The sequence below is a fragment of the Arvicanthis niloticus genome, chromosome 5 (genome assembly GCF_011762505.2).
Source record: "Arvicanthis niloticus isolate mArvNil1 chromosome 5, mArvNil1.pat.X, whole genome shotgun sequence".
Lineage (NCBI taxonomy): Eukaryota > Metazoa > Chordata > Mammalia > Rodentia > Muridae > Arvicanthis > Arvicanthis niloticus.
Window position 1 is genome coordinate 77740373 of NC_047662.1, and position 12580 is coordinate 77752952.

General features: G+C 44.3%; 1 protein-coding gene across 13 annotated transcripts in view; it reads left to right on the top strand.

Moving 5' to 3' along the window:
• Positions 1-12580, top strand: part of Cdk5rap2 (CDK5 regulatory subunit associated protein 2) — a 176080-nt gene that overhangs the window by 27707 nt on the left and 135793 nt on the right. For all 13 annotated transcript variants that reach the window (XM_076934786.1, XM_034503416.2, XM_076934784.1 and 10 more), the window contains 2 exons: positions 6727-6850; positions 7851-8005. In XM_076934786.1, the coding sequence (XP_076790901.1) occupies positions 6727-6850; positions 7851-8005 (279 nt within the window). The remainder of the gene's footprint in view (positions 1-6726; positions 6851-7850; positions 8006-12580) is intronic.

Below are 12580 nucleotides of genomic sequence, written 5' to 3' on the forward strand. Positions count from 1 at the left end.
TCCCTCCATGTTCTTGGAGTAACCCCCTTCCCCCCCCCCCCAGATATGCACTATCTTAACACAATTGCTTTGTTCTACCTATTTTTGAACTTCATATAAATGGAATTATACAGTAAGTCCTCTATTGTATTTGTGGCAGTCAAGTCACCTGTGTTGTAAAGTGTTCTGCTGTTAAGGGAGTTCATTTGTTCTCACTGATGAAAATCTGTAGGAGTAGAAGGGGTTCTGGTGGGTGGAGGCTGGGAGGCAAGGGAGGGCTCAGCCAGTAGTTTGCTTCAAGCCTGTTCTGTGTACTAGCGAATCGTAGTGTTCTATTTAAAGGGCATTATGATACTTAAATCTATGAATTAGTTCATTTATTCACAGATTTATCAAATGACAATCTGTAGCCGTGTCTGTTCCTTCTGTATCCCTCCGTGTTTATCACACAGTTACGAGCACCACACACTGAAGCTCTGCAGACACACTCATGTGTCTCCACCTTCTCTAGCCATATGCTACTCTAAGCTGCAGTGTGAGCAAGTGAAGTGTTGGGAGGTGTGGTAATGGCAGGTGTGGCAAGTGGGCATACCAAAGTGTGCTTAATTTTGCCCCAGAAGAGTGGAATGTCTTTCCAGGTGGTTCACAAGGGTTGCTTGGACATCTGTATGTGTTTCCCTTGTCATGGCATGGAACTTCTGTTGGATGTAGAGGGGCTAAAACATGTTGTGTCACTCTCCAGGCTGGGCTACAATAGGGTCTGGTGGTTGGAAGTTGGCTATTGGGGCTTGGGGGCAGACCAGAGACTCCCTGGCCTAAGCTTCTCTTAGTGCTGCTGAATGAGTGAATAAATTAATAAATATGCCCAGACTGAAAGGTCTTCATTGTCATTTTTCTTCCCTTTTGGAAGTGGCTCATTGTTTGAGTACTAAAGCAAATCTGCTGTACCTGGCCTGAGATCAGTTCACAAGTTTGACTTTCTTTATACGTATTGCTTCACTACTGAGAACTTGGCTAACACTTGTTTTTGGCAAAACACATGCACATGGTAATCCCACTTTACAAGACCTCATGTGCATTCCTCAGTATTGTCACTCAGGATGGGGTGTTTTGGGTGCTTGCATGCCTGTTTATGTATTTCGCTATAAGGTTTGTATTCAAGGCCCTTTGTGATCTGACCAGTTTTGTTAACTTATTCAGAGAATACTTATCAAATTGGTCTTCTGTGTTGTACTGTATGAGGCTCCCAGAGATACAATGGTGATTCAAACAGACATGAGAATGTACTCTTTTGGGGATGATAATGATGAGATATTTACACTAGCAATTGTATGACTACAGGCTGGGAGAAAATCTGGAAAGAGAAAAAGGAACCATATGAGTTTATAGCTATGGCAGTAGATATGTAGACATGGGGAAGAGATGCCTGTCAAAGTGACATTTGATGTAAAACCTGTGGTGTTAGTAGAATTAGGGAGGTGAGTGGGTGGAGATGTGTCAAGGAAGAGGGTGTGGCAAGTCTGAGGAAGTTGGAGGAGAGTAGCACACTAGAGATTCTGGTCTATGTTCTAAGGTCACATAAGTAATCAACACAGTACAGAGTTTGCTTTTTGGAAAGGCTACTCTGGTTGTTGAGTGGGAGAGGGATTGTGAAGATGCAGGCAGACCAGTTTGGAGGTCAGATGGGTGAGTGAGGTGAGAGCTGGATGCTGGCATGGATAGTAGACTAAAGGGAAAGACCCTTAGGAAGCACTGTCCACAGACCTTGGTAATGAGTGAAGGGAGATAGCAGGGTATTCGTTCTGTTTTGTCGATGTGATAAAATGCCTTTCCAAAAGTGATTTGGGAGAGAAAGAGCTTATATTAGCTTATAGTTTCAGAAGGATAATGTGGGACCTTGTTTGCCTCCCACCCCCCGCCCTCCTCCAGACACAACAGCTGGGGAGGCAAGATGATGAAAGTGCTTGACTGCACTTATCCCATGCCACTTCGAGGCGGGTGCTGGGCTTCAGGGAAGCACCAAGACACAGCTCCTGGGTGAGAGAATGAAAGTCTAAGATGTGGTAAAGCCAAAGCTGGGGTTCCCAGAGCCCTGGGCATCCAGCTGTCCCTGGGGTGCCAAACAGAGGAGTTGGGAATGAAGGATTGGGGCAGGCCAGGCCAGGCCAGGAGCTCCCAGACTCCTTGACACACAGAGGAGTTGGGAGCGGAATCAGGGGCCCTCAGCCTGAGAATTGCATCTAGCCTGGGGCCAGGGGAAATGGGGAGCTCCAGCCTTGCTCAGTGGTTGTCCTTAGCTTGGCAGTGGCTTTGACTAGAAGAGCAGAGAGCCCTTCTACAGGAGGATTAAACTGCAGCTTGGTGTAGTCCAAGGCCTTCTCCATGGTTAAGCACACCGGATCTTGATTAAAGAAACAGTGCATGGTTCTAAACTGTTTATTGATTGTTTGTCATGGAAATTGGATGCATTATCAACTTATCAGGGTGGAACTGAGATTAAATACCTTTTGCAGGGAGGAATGTTTTAGAAGGGAAACTTACTGGCTAAACCCTCAGGGTCTCTAGTTACCTCATTGGCATGGAGAACTCTGTTCTGGTCCTATGTGATCACAGATTATATTTTCTTATGTGGGAAGTGTGTCACATGTTCCAGGCCAGGTATCTGGCAGGGAGTGGGGAAGTGCCTACTTTCTCAGGTGTGTGCCCACCTAATCTCTGGGATCTGAGACCCTCCTCTACCTTACCAAGCTTCCTGACATGGTTTTTATCATCTCTCAAGATAGAATCCATCATGGCAGGCAAGTTATGGAAAGAGTAGGTAGCTGGATGAAACAAGAATTAACATTAGTCTGCAAAACCTCAAAGCCCACCCCCATCCTCCATCAGGGTTCTGTAACTTTCTCAAACAGTGACACCAGCGGGGGACCAAGTGTTTAAGTACATCAGCCTATGGGGGACATTTTTTACTTAACCATCCCACAAGGAGATGCCCTGTTGATGGATGTTCATATTGACTTGTCCATTTCCGCTTCCTTTTCTACCACCTCTGTTCCCAGCCCATCCCACAGGTTCCACAGGTGTTCTTGTTTTGCTTCTCTAGCTTCTTCTAAACAGATGTCTTTCCTTCTTAGCCCTCCCTGCTCAGTGCCTTCCTAATCTTGTTCCAAAAGGCTCAGACTGGGATCCTTGCTCCTCCTTTTAGCCTGGATGGCCTCTTCCATAACCTCTCTGGCATATAGTGTTTATCTCACATGAGTAGCTCTTTTCCATGTCAAAAACACTTTCATACCCACACGTATCACATCATTATTCAGGTAGATCACAAGGAGTGCCCTCCCTTTAGAGATGAGGGAATCAGGTATGACATAGAGAAGGGTTGTGGTCTTAGACAGAATGGTCAGAACTTGGGTTAAAGATCAACTCTCAGATGTCTCATTGGGTACTAAGTTTCACAGTTTCCTTTTTCTTTTTGTTTTTTAATCTTTCCTGTGTTGACATAGAGTGTGCACAGTATCTCTAAATGGCTTTTGGCATCTAACTGTTGTTACCTGTGACGGGGCTTTCCCTTTTGCCTCTACCTAGAACCCAGCAGTGTGTCTGTTGTAGATGTTGATGGAGTCTTATTGTTAATGTAAATGCTGTCAGCTCTTTTTCTGAGTTGAGTTTTCATTCAGGAAGGGATAGGATATGGGCTCTGCCACAGGAAAAGAACAATTCTAACTCAAATGGAAATAATCTAGAGGAAATGGTGATGGTTAAAAATGGAAATGAGGAGAGTGTTTATGGAAGGTTCCCTCATATTGAGTGAAAAGCTGTTATAGACCTCTGAGGCCTGATCTATACTTGTAGCCCAGATTTAAAACAAAACAAAAACAAGGAAAACAAAACAAACCCCCCCCCCAAAAAAAAACTACTAAGGGTAGAGGAAGAGAGTTGACATTGGTCCAGTTGTGGCTTTATCCTAAACCTGTATGTGTAGTGATTGACAAGTGTATGAGGCTGTCCCTGTTCCAATTTAAGTGAAGAGAAAGCTGAGACCCAGAGAACTGTAACAGGTTGGTTCTGGAGCAGCTCCTGAGCTTTACTCTGCCTTGCAAACATATCTATGTGCTAGTTTTCCATTGTTCTGTGTACCAGTTGCAATAAGGGGACATTAAAAACAAAACCAGTCATATTGTTGGGAGTAAATTTTATCTCTGTAGCTTTAAAACACAAACAAAAAAATAATAATTCCATTAGCAGAGGAAAATTGCACCATACTGCTGAGTATAAATTTTATTGCTACAGTAACTGTAAAATACAAAGATGATAAATGAAAAGTTGGAACATTTATTATTGTGAATATATTTTATTGGTATAACTAAAACACAAACAAACTGAATAATGCTAGTAGTTGTTAAAAATTGTACAGCCTCTTGACAGCTTATGTGATACAGGCTGTGAAATAGCAAGATTAGATCTGAACTGATGTTGGGAGGTCAGAGTGCTGGAGAGGGAAAGGCCGTACAGGGAACTCCGTAAAGCCCAGGGCAGGCCAAATCCAGGACCAGAACCATCTGTATAGGGGCTCAGTGCTTACGTATTTGTTGTGAAAGCACAGCGACCTGAGTTTGGATTCTCAGCACCTGTATCAAATCGAGATAAGGTGTTTTTAACCCTAATGGTGGTGGTGGGCTGGCAGGGGAAATTGTGTGCGCTGTTTAAGGAGCTGCAGGTTCAGTGAAAAGCCCTGTTTCAAACTCAGTGAATGACAGGGTGAGATGGAGAGCAAGAGAAAACAGCATCACCCTTTGTCCTCCATAGACAGATATGTGTGAGCATCCACTCGTGTGCATATACCACACATCACAGGCAGAGAAAATAAAATTCTCTATCTACAGCTTGCAAAAGAGAGGAGGCCAGTCCAGAACTCTTTTTGCCATCTAATGCCCCTGACAGAGTGATAGAAATGACTGTGAGTCATGTGAACTGGAGACAGCAGTGACCCCAGAAATGAGTTGAGTGAGTGGGGGCTGAGGACACCGAGGGCAGCAATCAGGCAATGAGCATGTTGGCCTCAGTTCTGAGCTCAGAATCCAGCAGAGGGGTAGCAGGAGGCCTCTCAGCAGCACAGCAGGGCCTGGGCTGCCCTGGCCTCACAGGGGAGGCCTCACAGCAGGATGTCGGGGGCACTCATGCAGAGTGCTGAGGCAGGGCTGCAGAGGACCCCGTGTGGTAGCCCATTAGTTCCAAGAGGTAATCATCTCATTTTTCACATGAGGAGACAGAGGTGTACCAGCTAATTTACTGAGGCTAGGTAATTTACCCAGAGCCATACTGCGGATGGAATAGAGCAAGAATTTAGAAGCAGATCTGTCCAGCCTGTGATGGTGTTCCTCCTTTTAGTTATTCACACTGGATTCCATTAATGTGATATTATGATGGCCTTCTGGAGCCTCGCCGAAAGCAAAACTAGGGATAAATAAGGCCTGTATTTGCAGGTGATTTTTGTGGGAAGACTTGGACAGCCAGCACAGCCCTCTGGGTGGTACTGTTCTGGATGAATGCTTCATGTGGCCCAGTGTGTGAGCATCTGCTTACAGGGCTTTGGATTAGAGAATTTTATATACTCCTTAATTCAGGCTAGGGAGTTGAGAGGTGGGGTCTTGTTTGGTTTTCCCTTGCTGTTTTTCTTAGATGCAGCTTTAGGTGGAGCCATTTCCTCATTGTTCCTTTTGGACACTGCAGTCCTTTCCAGTGCAGCCAGGATGGCTCAAGTGGAAGTCACAGCAGCTCAGCCACCACTGCTTTTCTCTCTGCATCACTGGTCTTGGTCCTGGTTTACTGTCATGCCACCCCTGATTGTCCCACAGAGAGAACATGCTAAGGGGCCACAGCAGAGTGCCCTGGGTGTTTAATATCACAGTAACATGAGGTACAAGAATCTTGTACCCACTCCCCTCTTCACATCCTAAGTGGTAGGTAGCCTGTGTTGGATCTGTCTCGCTGTACTTAGAATGCTAGCCCTCAGGCTGGTGCAAAATGATACATGCAAGCCTGTTTGTTGCACACTGATCCTCTGCCTGTTGGTTCAAAGGCCTCGTTTCCTACACCACTGGTAGAAGAGTACTGGTAGGAAATTGGCAGCTGCTATCAAGAGTGTTAGAGTGTGCTTGGACTCAGTGATTTTCCTTCTGTGCCTCCAGGAACCATTAAACCACAGCACTGACATTGAGTGAGTGGTTGCTTTGTACCAGGCACCTTCTCTCAGATCATTGTTGGTATTATCAATCAGATATGTTAAATCAGAAACAATGTAGGTCTTTAAAATATAGAGAATTCACTTAATAAAGTATATGCCATCCACTGAATTAATATGTAGGCTTTAAGATGATGATACAGATTTATATTTACTGACTCTAAAGGGCATTTTCAGTGTAGTTAGTGATAAAATTAAATTAGTTCACTAATGTACAGTAGTGAATGGTTCTGTTTGGGTAGACAGTAACCAAAAGTCTGCATGTTACAATGTTGATAAGAGTGTGGATATTCCTCCCAACTCATGTTTCTCAATTATAAATACTACGTTTGTTTCGTTTTTTTTTGTTGTTGTTTTTTTTGTTGTTGTTTTGTTTTTTGTTTTTTATTGTAAGAAACTTAGTTCTGTAAATGGGAGAAATGACTGGCAAATACCCCTTGTCTTTTATGGCTGGTGGAATTGCCATCAGGCAGGTGCCCAACTGCAGCATTCTCTTTGCCTCTCTGCAGCAAAGCGGTGGAGAGCCTAGCAGAAGGGGGTGGTTCTGAAGTCCAGCGGGTAAAAGAAGATGCAAGGAAGAAGGTGCAGCAAGTGGAAGACCACCTGATGGAAAGGATAGTCCGTCTAGAAGAAGTAAGTCTGCAGATGCCAAGGGTTCTCTCCTTAAAGGTCAGTTTTCGGGAGGGTGTGGTGGCATTTTTTTCTCCCTGGACATCACATTTCAGCAGAAATGCAGCCACCTTCCTCTTCTGAGCATTGTTATATGTGAAGTAACAGGCAGGCCTCCTCATCAGACAGTGTTAGTGTAGGGACTACAAGGGCAAGAGAAGGTAGCCATTTTGGGTTTCTGGGACTATAGGATTGGTGATCTCACAGGGGCTCTTTAGTGGAATGGTGGGTCCCCTGTTGTCTAGAATAAGAACCCTGGGCTCAGAGATGAAATGACAAAAACACACAGCAAGGAATCAGGAGAGGTGACCTTTGATCCCAGTTCTGTTTGACTTTTATGTTTGCAATGTAATCTGAGGCAGTGATCTGTGTGGTTGGAGACACACAGGCCTACTCCAGGTCACCTATGTGAGCACCACGGCCTTTCCCCTAACAGAGACATGGCCTGCATGATTTAGAAGATAATTTCCATGGTGGCTTCTCTGAGCACTCAGGAAGAGCATAGAGTTTTTCACCACCTAAATCACCTTGGAGATACAGAAATGTATTTTAGAATTGTATAGTCATTATCTTAAAAAGAAACAGTGAGGGGCGGTGGGCTGTGGGATGAATTTGCATGGAGATTAGGGTGACTCTGGAATTTACGCACATTTAGTATTGAGAAGCACATTTCTCCTTGTTCTCATTGAAGCTGTAAATATTGATCTGATTTTTCAAAACCAAAAGTATAGTTCTTGTAGAGTTGAGTCTTTTCCATTGGAAGTGCCCATTACTCTTCTGATACAAGAGGGAAAAATGGCTGGCAAATGTATTTATTACTGATTCTTTCCGTGTATAGTACATCCAGGGAGGGGAAATGTGCCGGAGAAAAAGTCATAAATATTTATATTTTAATCCAATTTCCTTTCAAAATGTTCCCAATTGTATTGAAAAATTGCATCAAATGCATTTAATTTAACTGTAGGATGTGAAAGCCGCCCAAGCAGAACTGGAGAAGGCCTATGCGGGGACAGAAACAGAGAAGGCTCTTCGGCTCAGCTTAGAAAGCAAGCTCTCAGCAATGAAGAAGATGCAGGAGGGGGATCTGGAGATGACTCTGGCTCTGGAAGAGAAGGACAGGTCTGGCTCTGATCCCTGCGAAACTCTAACATCTCATTATGTGGAATGGGGGAGGATCTCCCCTTCTCCTTCCCCTTCTCCTTCCCCCTTCCCTCCTTTCTGTCATTGTTCTTCACTAGATTGGAATGACTTACTGGAATGTCGCCAGTACAGCAAGATAGAAAAGTGGGGATCAGAGTGGGGCAGACAGAAAAGGAATGGCATGGTAGTGGGTGAGAGATGGTCAATAGACAGGTTCATGCTGCGAAGGGACACGCAGATTCATTTACACATGTCTAGTGTTTACTTTTGGCTATAGCTTCCTGGTAGCCAAAGGAAAAACAACCCGGTGGACCTGAAATTCACATTACCCATGAGGTAAAACAAGCCATGCATTCAGGAGAAGCCCAGTTTTGCTTGGCACTATCGGAGGGAAATTTTTTTTGTGGTTCTTTCCACCGGGATCAGTAAGTGGTTCGTCCCCACCATAACTACTAGTGAATTTTGTGTGACCCATTTTCCACCATGTTGTTTAGTGCTGTCTGGAGGTGCAAATTAAGTAGTGCAACAGGCCAAAGAAGAACACTGTAGACCAAATACAGAGTCCTTCAATGCATAATGGGTAAAACGTATCGTATGCTGTTGGCTTAGAGAAATGGGTAGGCAATACGGCTGTTAGGCCATCTTTAATGACCACTGTGGCTTGCAGCCAGACTTTTGGCAAAAAGAATAAGTTGAAATTTTCTTCTGACATTCGATTCTCTTATCCTATTTGTTAGTCTATAGTGGGAGGGGGAGTTAAAATCCTGTAGACTAGCCTAGGTGGCTGAAGAACCACACCTGCTTACAACTGGATGAGATGGCTCCAGAGCCAATGGTCTTTTCCGGAGGATTGAGCCTGGGCTTTCTTTGCTCAGCTGCTCAGTGCTCTGGGAAGTGTTGTGCCCACTACATTGTTTAGTTAGTTAATAGCCCAGGCTGGCACAGATTCAGTGTGACAGAGGCTTGCCTTGAATTTCTGATGCACCTGCTGCCCTCCTCTTCAAGTCCAGAGTTTATAGGAGCACATCACCCTGTCCAGCTGCTTAGCGACACCCTGACCAGCTGCTTAGGTTCTTGTGCCTATTTGCCTTTACTTCCGACCCACGGCCCCATATAGTATTTAGGTCTGCCACTTTGTTTTCAGTTATGGGTTGAACATCAGCTGAGCAAACCTGAGATTCTCTGAGAGAGGGTGGAATCAGTGTTGAGGGAGCCTGTGGCCATGCTCTCCATATTTCAGTACCTACGCTTCAGGTACTCAGATGACTGGCATTGTATGTACTGCAGCAATTTTTAGATTTCTTTATTTTTTCCTTTTCAATTATCTTTTGGCTCATTGTTTTAGAGGCTTTTTAAAAAAAATTTTTGTGGTGTGTGTTTGTGTGTGTGTACATGCATGGAGGTGAGAGGCTATCCCCCTTAGTTTTTGTTCTGTGAAATGGGCATGTTTGAGATGAGACACTGAATTCCCTAGACCTTGGTGGAGGGCATGAGTTATCAGCCATCTCTTTTCGATCCAGTATTTTTCTAGGATCGTGATGCCAGAAAGAGGAGTGGTTCCCTTTGCTGGCTTCTCCTAGATGCCATTTATAAACAGTCAAGCGCTACCACACTGAGATATTCATAGGTCATTGTTGTGTTTCACAATCTCTCTCCCTGTCTTTGACAGTGAAGTCGTTAGAAGGCATATAGCCTTGTCTTTCTGGGAGAATTATATATTCTAGAACCTAAATTAGGGGTGGAGAGTCAAGAGGTAGATTAGACTAGAGTAGAATGTCTGAGGGGCTGTAGTAGGTTTCCATTGCTATGAAGAGACACCAGGACAAAGGCAACTCTTACAAAGGAAAACATTTAATTGAGCCTGACTTAGTTTCAGATGTTTAGTTGATTATTGTCATGGCGACATGAGGTACCCATGGTGCTGGAGAAGGAATGGTGAGTTCTGATCATGATCCACAGGCAGCAGAAGTGAATCCGTGTGTTTCACTCAGTGTAGCTTGAGAACATATGAGCACCTCAAAGCTTGCCCCCACAGTGAGACATTTCCTCTAACAAGGCCATACCTCCGACTATTGCCACTCTATATGGCCAAGCATTCAAACACATGAGTGTATGGGGGCCATTCCTATTCAAACTATCACATTGGCCATAGGGAAAATGGAGAATTCTTGATACCTATGATGGAGAATAAAGGAGAAGTTTCAGAAAGGGTTTGTGAGAGGTCCTGGGACAGTCTTGTGTGGGTCCTGACGTTTTACACACTTCTTTCAGTGGCTCTGTTGGGTGATTATTCCCTTTATTCAACAGACACTTCTTGTGTCTCATCTGTTGAACATAGCAGTGATTAAAGGAGTGAGGGAGAGAGACTTTGATTGTCTACACCAGAGCTAATGAAGTTACCAGGTGGAAGTGTGGGAGACAGGGACAGAGGATGCAGACTAGAGGGGATAGACACTGGTTTACTGTAGCATTTACAAATTAGGTGTACGTGGGCCAATAGAAACTTTCCCAAGGCAGTAGGTGTCCTTTTGTCTGATACTCCCATGGCTGTCTGAAACCTGGCTACATCCAGCCCTTCACTTGCTATGCACTCCTCACATAATACATATCTATGTTAAGGTTTACTTGACAAATTAGACGAAGAGAATAACAATGAAAGTTAATAAAAGGCAGACAATTGTGGCAATAGTCTGTAGTAAAATATGTGAACGTGGCCTCCTTTGTAAAACTGTATACCGGGCTCACCTTTCTTGTGGTGATGTTAGAGGATATGCGGTGCCATGAGATCATCAGGATATGTTGCTTAAGCTGAGATTCTTGTTTGTTTGGGACGAGGACATTTGAGAAGAGGGTTGTGGACTGTTCCATGTGGTGGCTTCTCTGTGGATATAGATGGTCAAGTTGGGATCCTGCTGTAGGCTGCATCTTCCTGGCATTTGCACAGGCCTGGCTTGACAGGTATAGAAATTTGGCTTGTCAGCTCTACAAATATGTCACTCTCAGAGATGAAGGTGTCCCAGTTAAACTTCCAAAGACCAGCAACCAGCTGCCACCTTTGTTTTCCCTGAGGAAATGCCTGTTTGGTAAATCTCCAGGGACTAAATCTCGCTGATTTCCCATAGCCCATATCTAAGTCAAAGTTAGAAGTTTTGCCCAGCATGACAGCAGGGCTAATTGGTTCCATCCAGATGAAATGGATCTGGATTGACCATACAAGTAACCTGCTGTTGGGCATGACAGGTTGTTGAATCTGGTCTGGCCACCACTTGCATACTCCTCCCAGTGTGTTCCTGGGTTGCCACCATCTATCTTTTCATGCAGGCCTGTTTCTCTAGTTTCTTCAGTCTGGGTTTTGAGCTGTTCTGCATCTGAAGGTGATCATGTTGGGAAACCCTACAGGTTGGCTATAAGCAATAGATATATTTTCTTCAAGCTAAATAGAGTTTTTAAAAGTTTGAATTACTTGCTGGCATTTAAAACATTGAATTTCACGGAACAGTGAATTCTTATTTTTCTTGAAAGCCCAGAAATGTTGGCAACTTATGGTGCCTTCTTATTGGCTCAACACTGCTGCTGTGTAATGGGCTGGACCTTCAGTAGCCTTTAGTTGTCCTAGTTCTGGCCTTCATCTTTCCATTTTAAATCTTCATTTTGTGACTTTTAGCTCTCCATTTTCCCACTTATTATATCAGACCTGAACCCCTAGAGGGCAGTATTGCACCTCCCTCCAGGTTCCTAGGCTGTCAAGCAAATCCCACTAGTGAGCTCTAATGCACTGCACTGCTAGGTGCTTTTGTTGCCCATGTCTCCCTCCTGGCCTTTGACAGGGAAGCCAGGTGCTTTACTAGGGCAGCTCTGCCAGACCTCTAGGCCCGTGTTTCTACAAAACTGGCTTGCTTTCTAGGCTTAGCTATAGAAGGGTTTTGTGGAAGAGTCCTCGGAAAAAAAAATGATAATTGTTGAAGATTTAAAAGGTAGTACATACAAGGCTGATTTGGGAAGATGGCCTAGTAAAATGCTTGCTGTGTGAGTATGGAGACCTGAGTTCTGATTTCCAGCACCCATGTAAATGCTTTAGTGTGATGATAAACATCCCAGCATTTCAAGGCTGAGAGACAAGTGGATTCCTGGGGCTTGCTAGCCAAGCAGGTAGCCCAGCAAAGCCCAAATAAGGTACAGATACCATTGAGGGAAAGATTTGCACACTGAGCTCTGAGCTTTACACATGCCTGCATAGATAAGCACCTGTACACGAAACACGCACACGTACATATAGTCAGCATTGCAACTGTCATTTGTTGAGTTCAGCTGTATGTCAGAAGTACACTTTTGTTTTAAGTTGTCCAAACACAGACTCAGAGATTGAATGACTTAGCTTGGTCACAGAGTAGGTGATCCAAGGACACCAAGTTTGGTTCCAAAAGGGGAAATGTTCATATTTTCTAGAAGACAATACAGTTGTAGATGGCAAAGCTTCTCTGAGACTCAGAGATGGAAGATGCAATTTAAGCAACTCTGGTGCTTCTCAGGCAGACTAGGAACGGGTGTGGACAG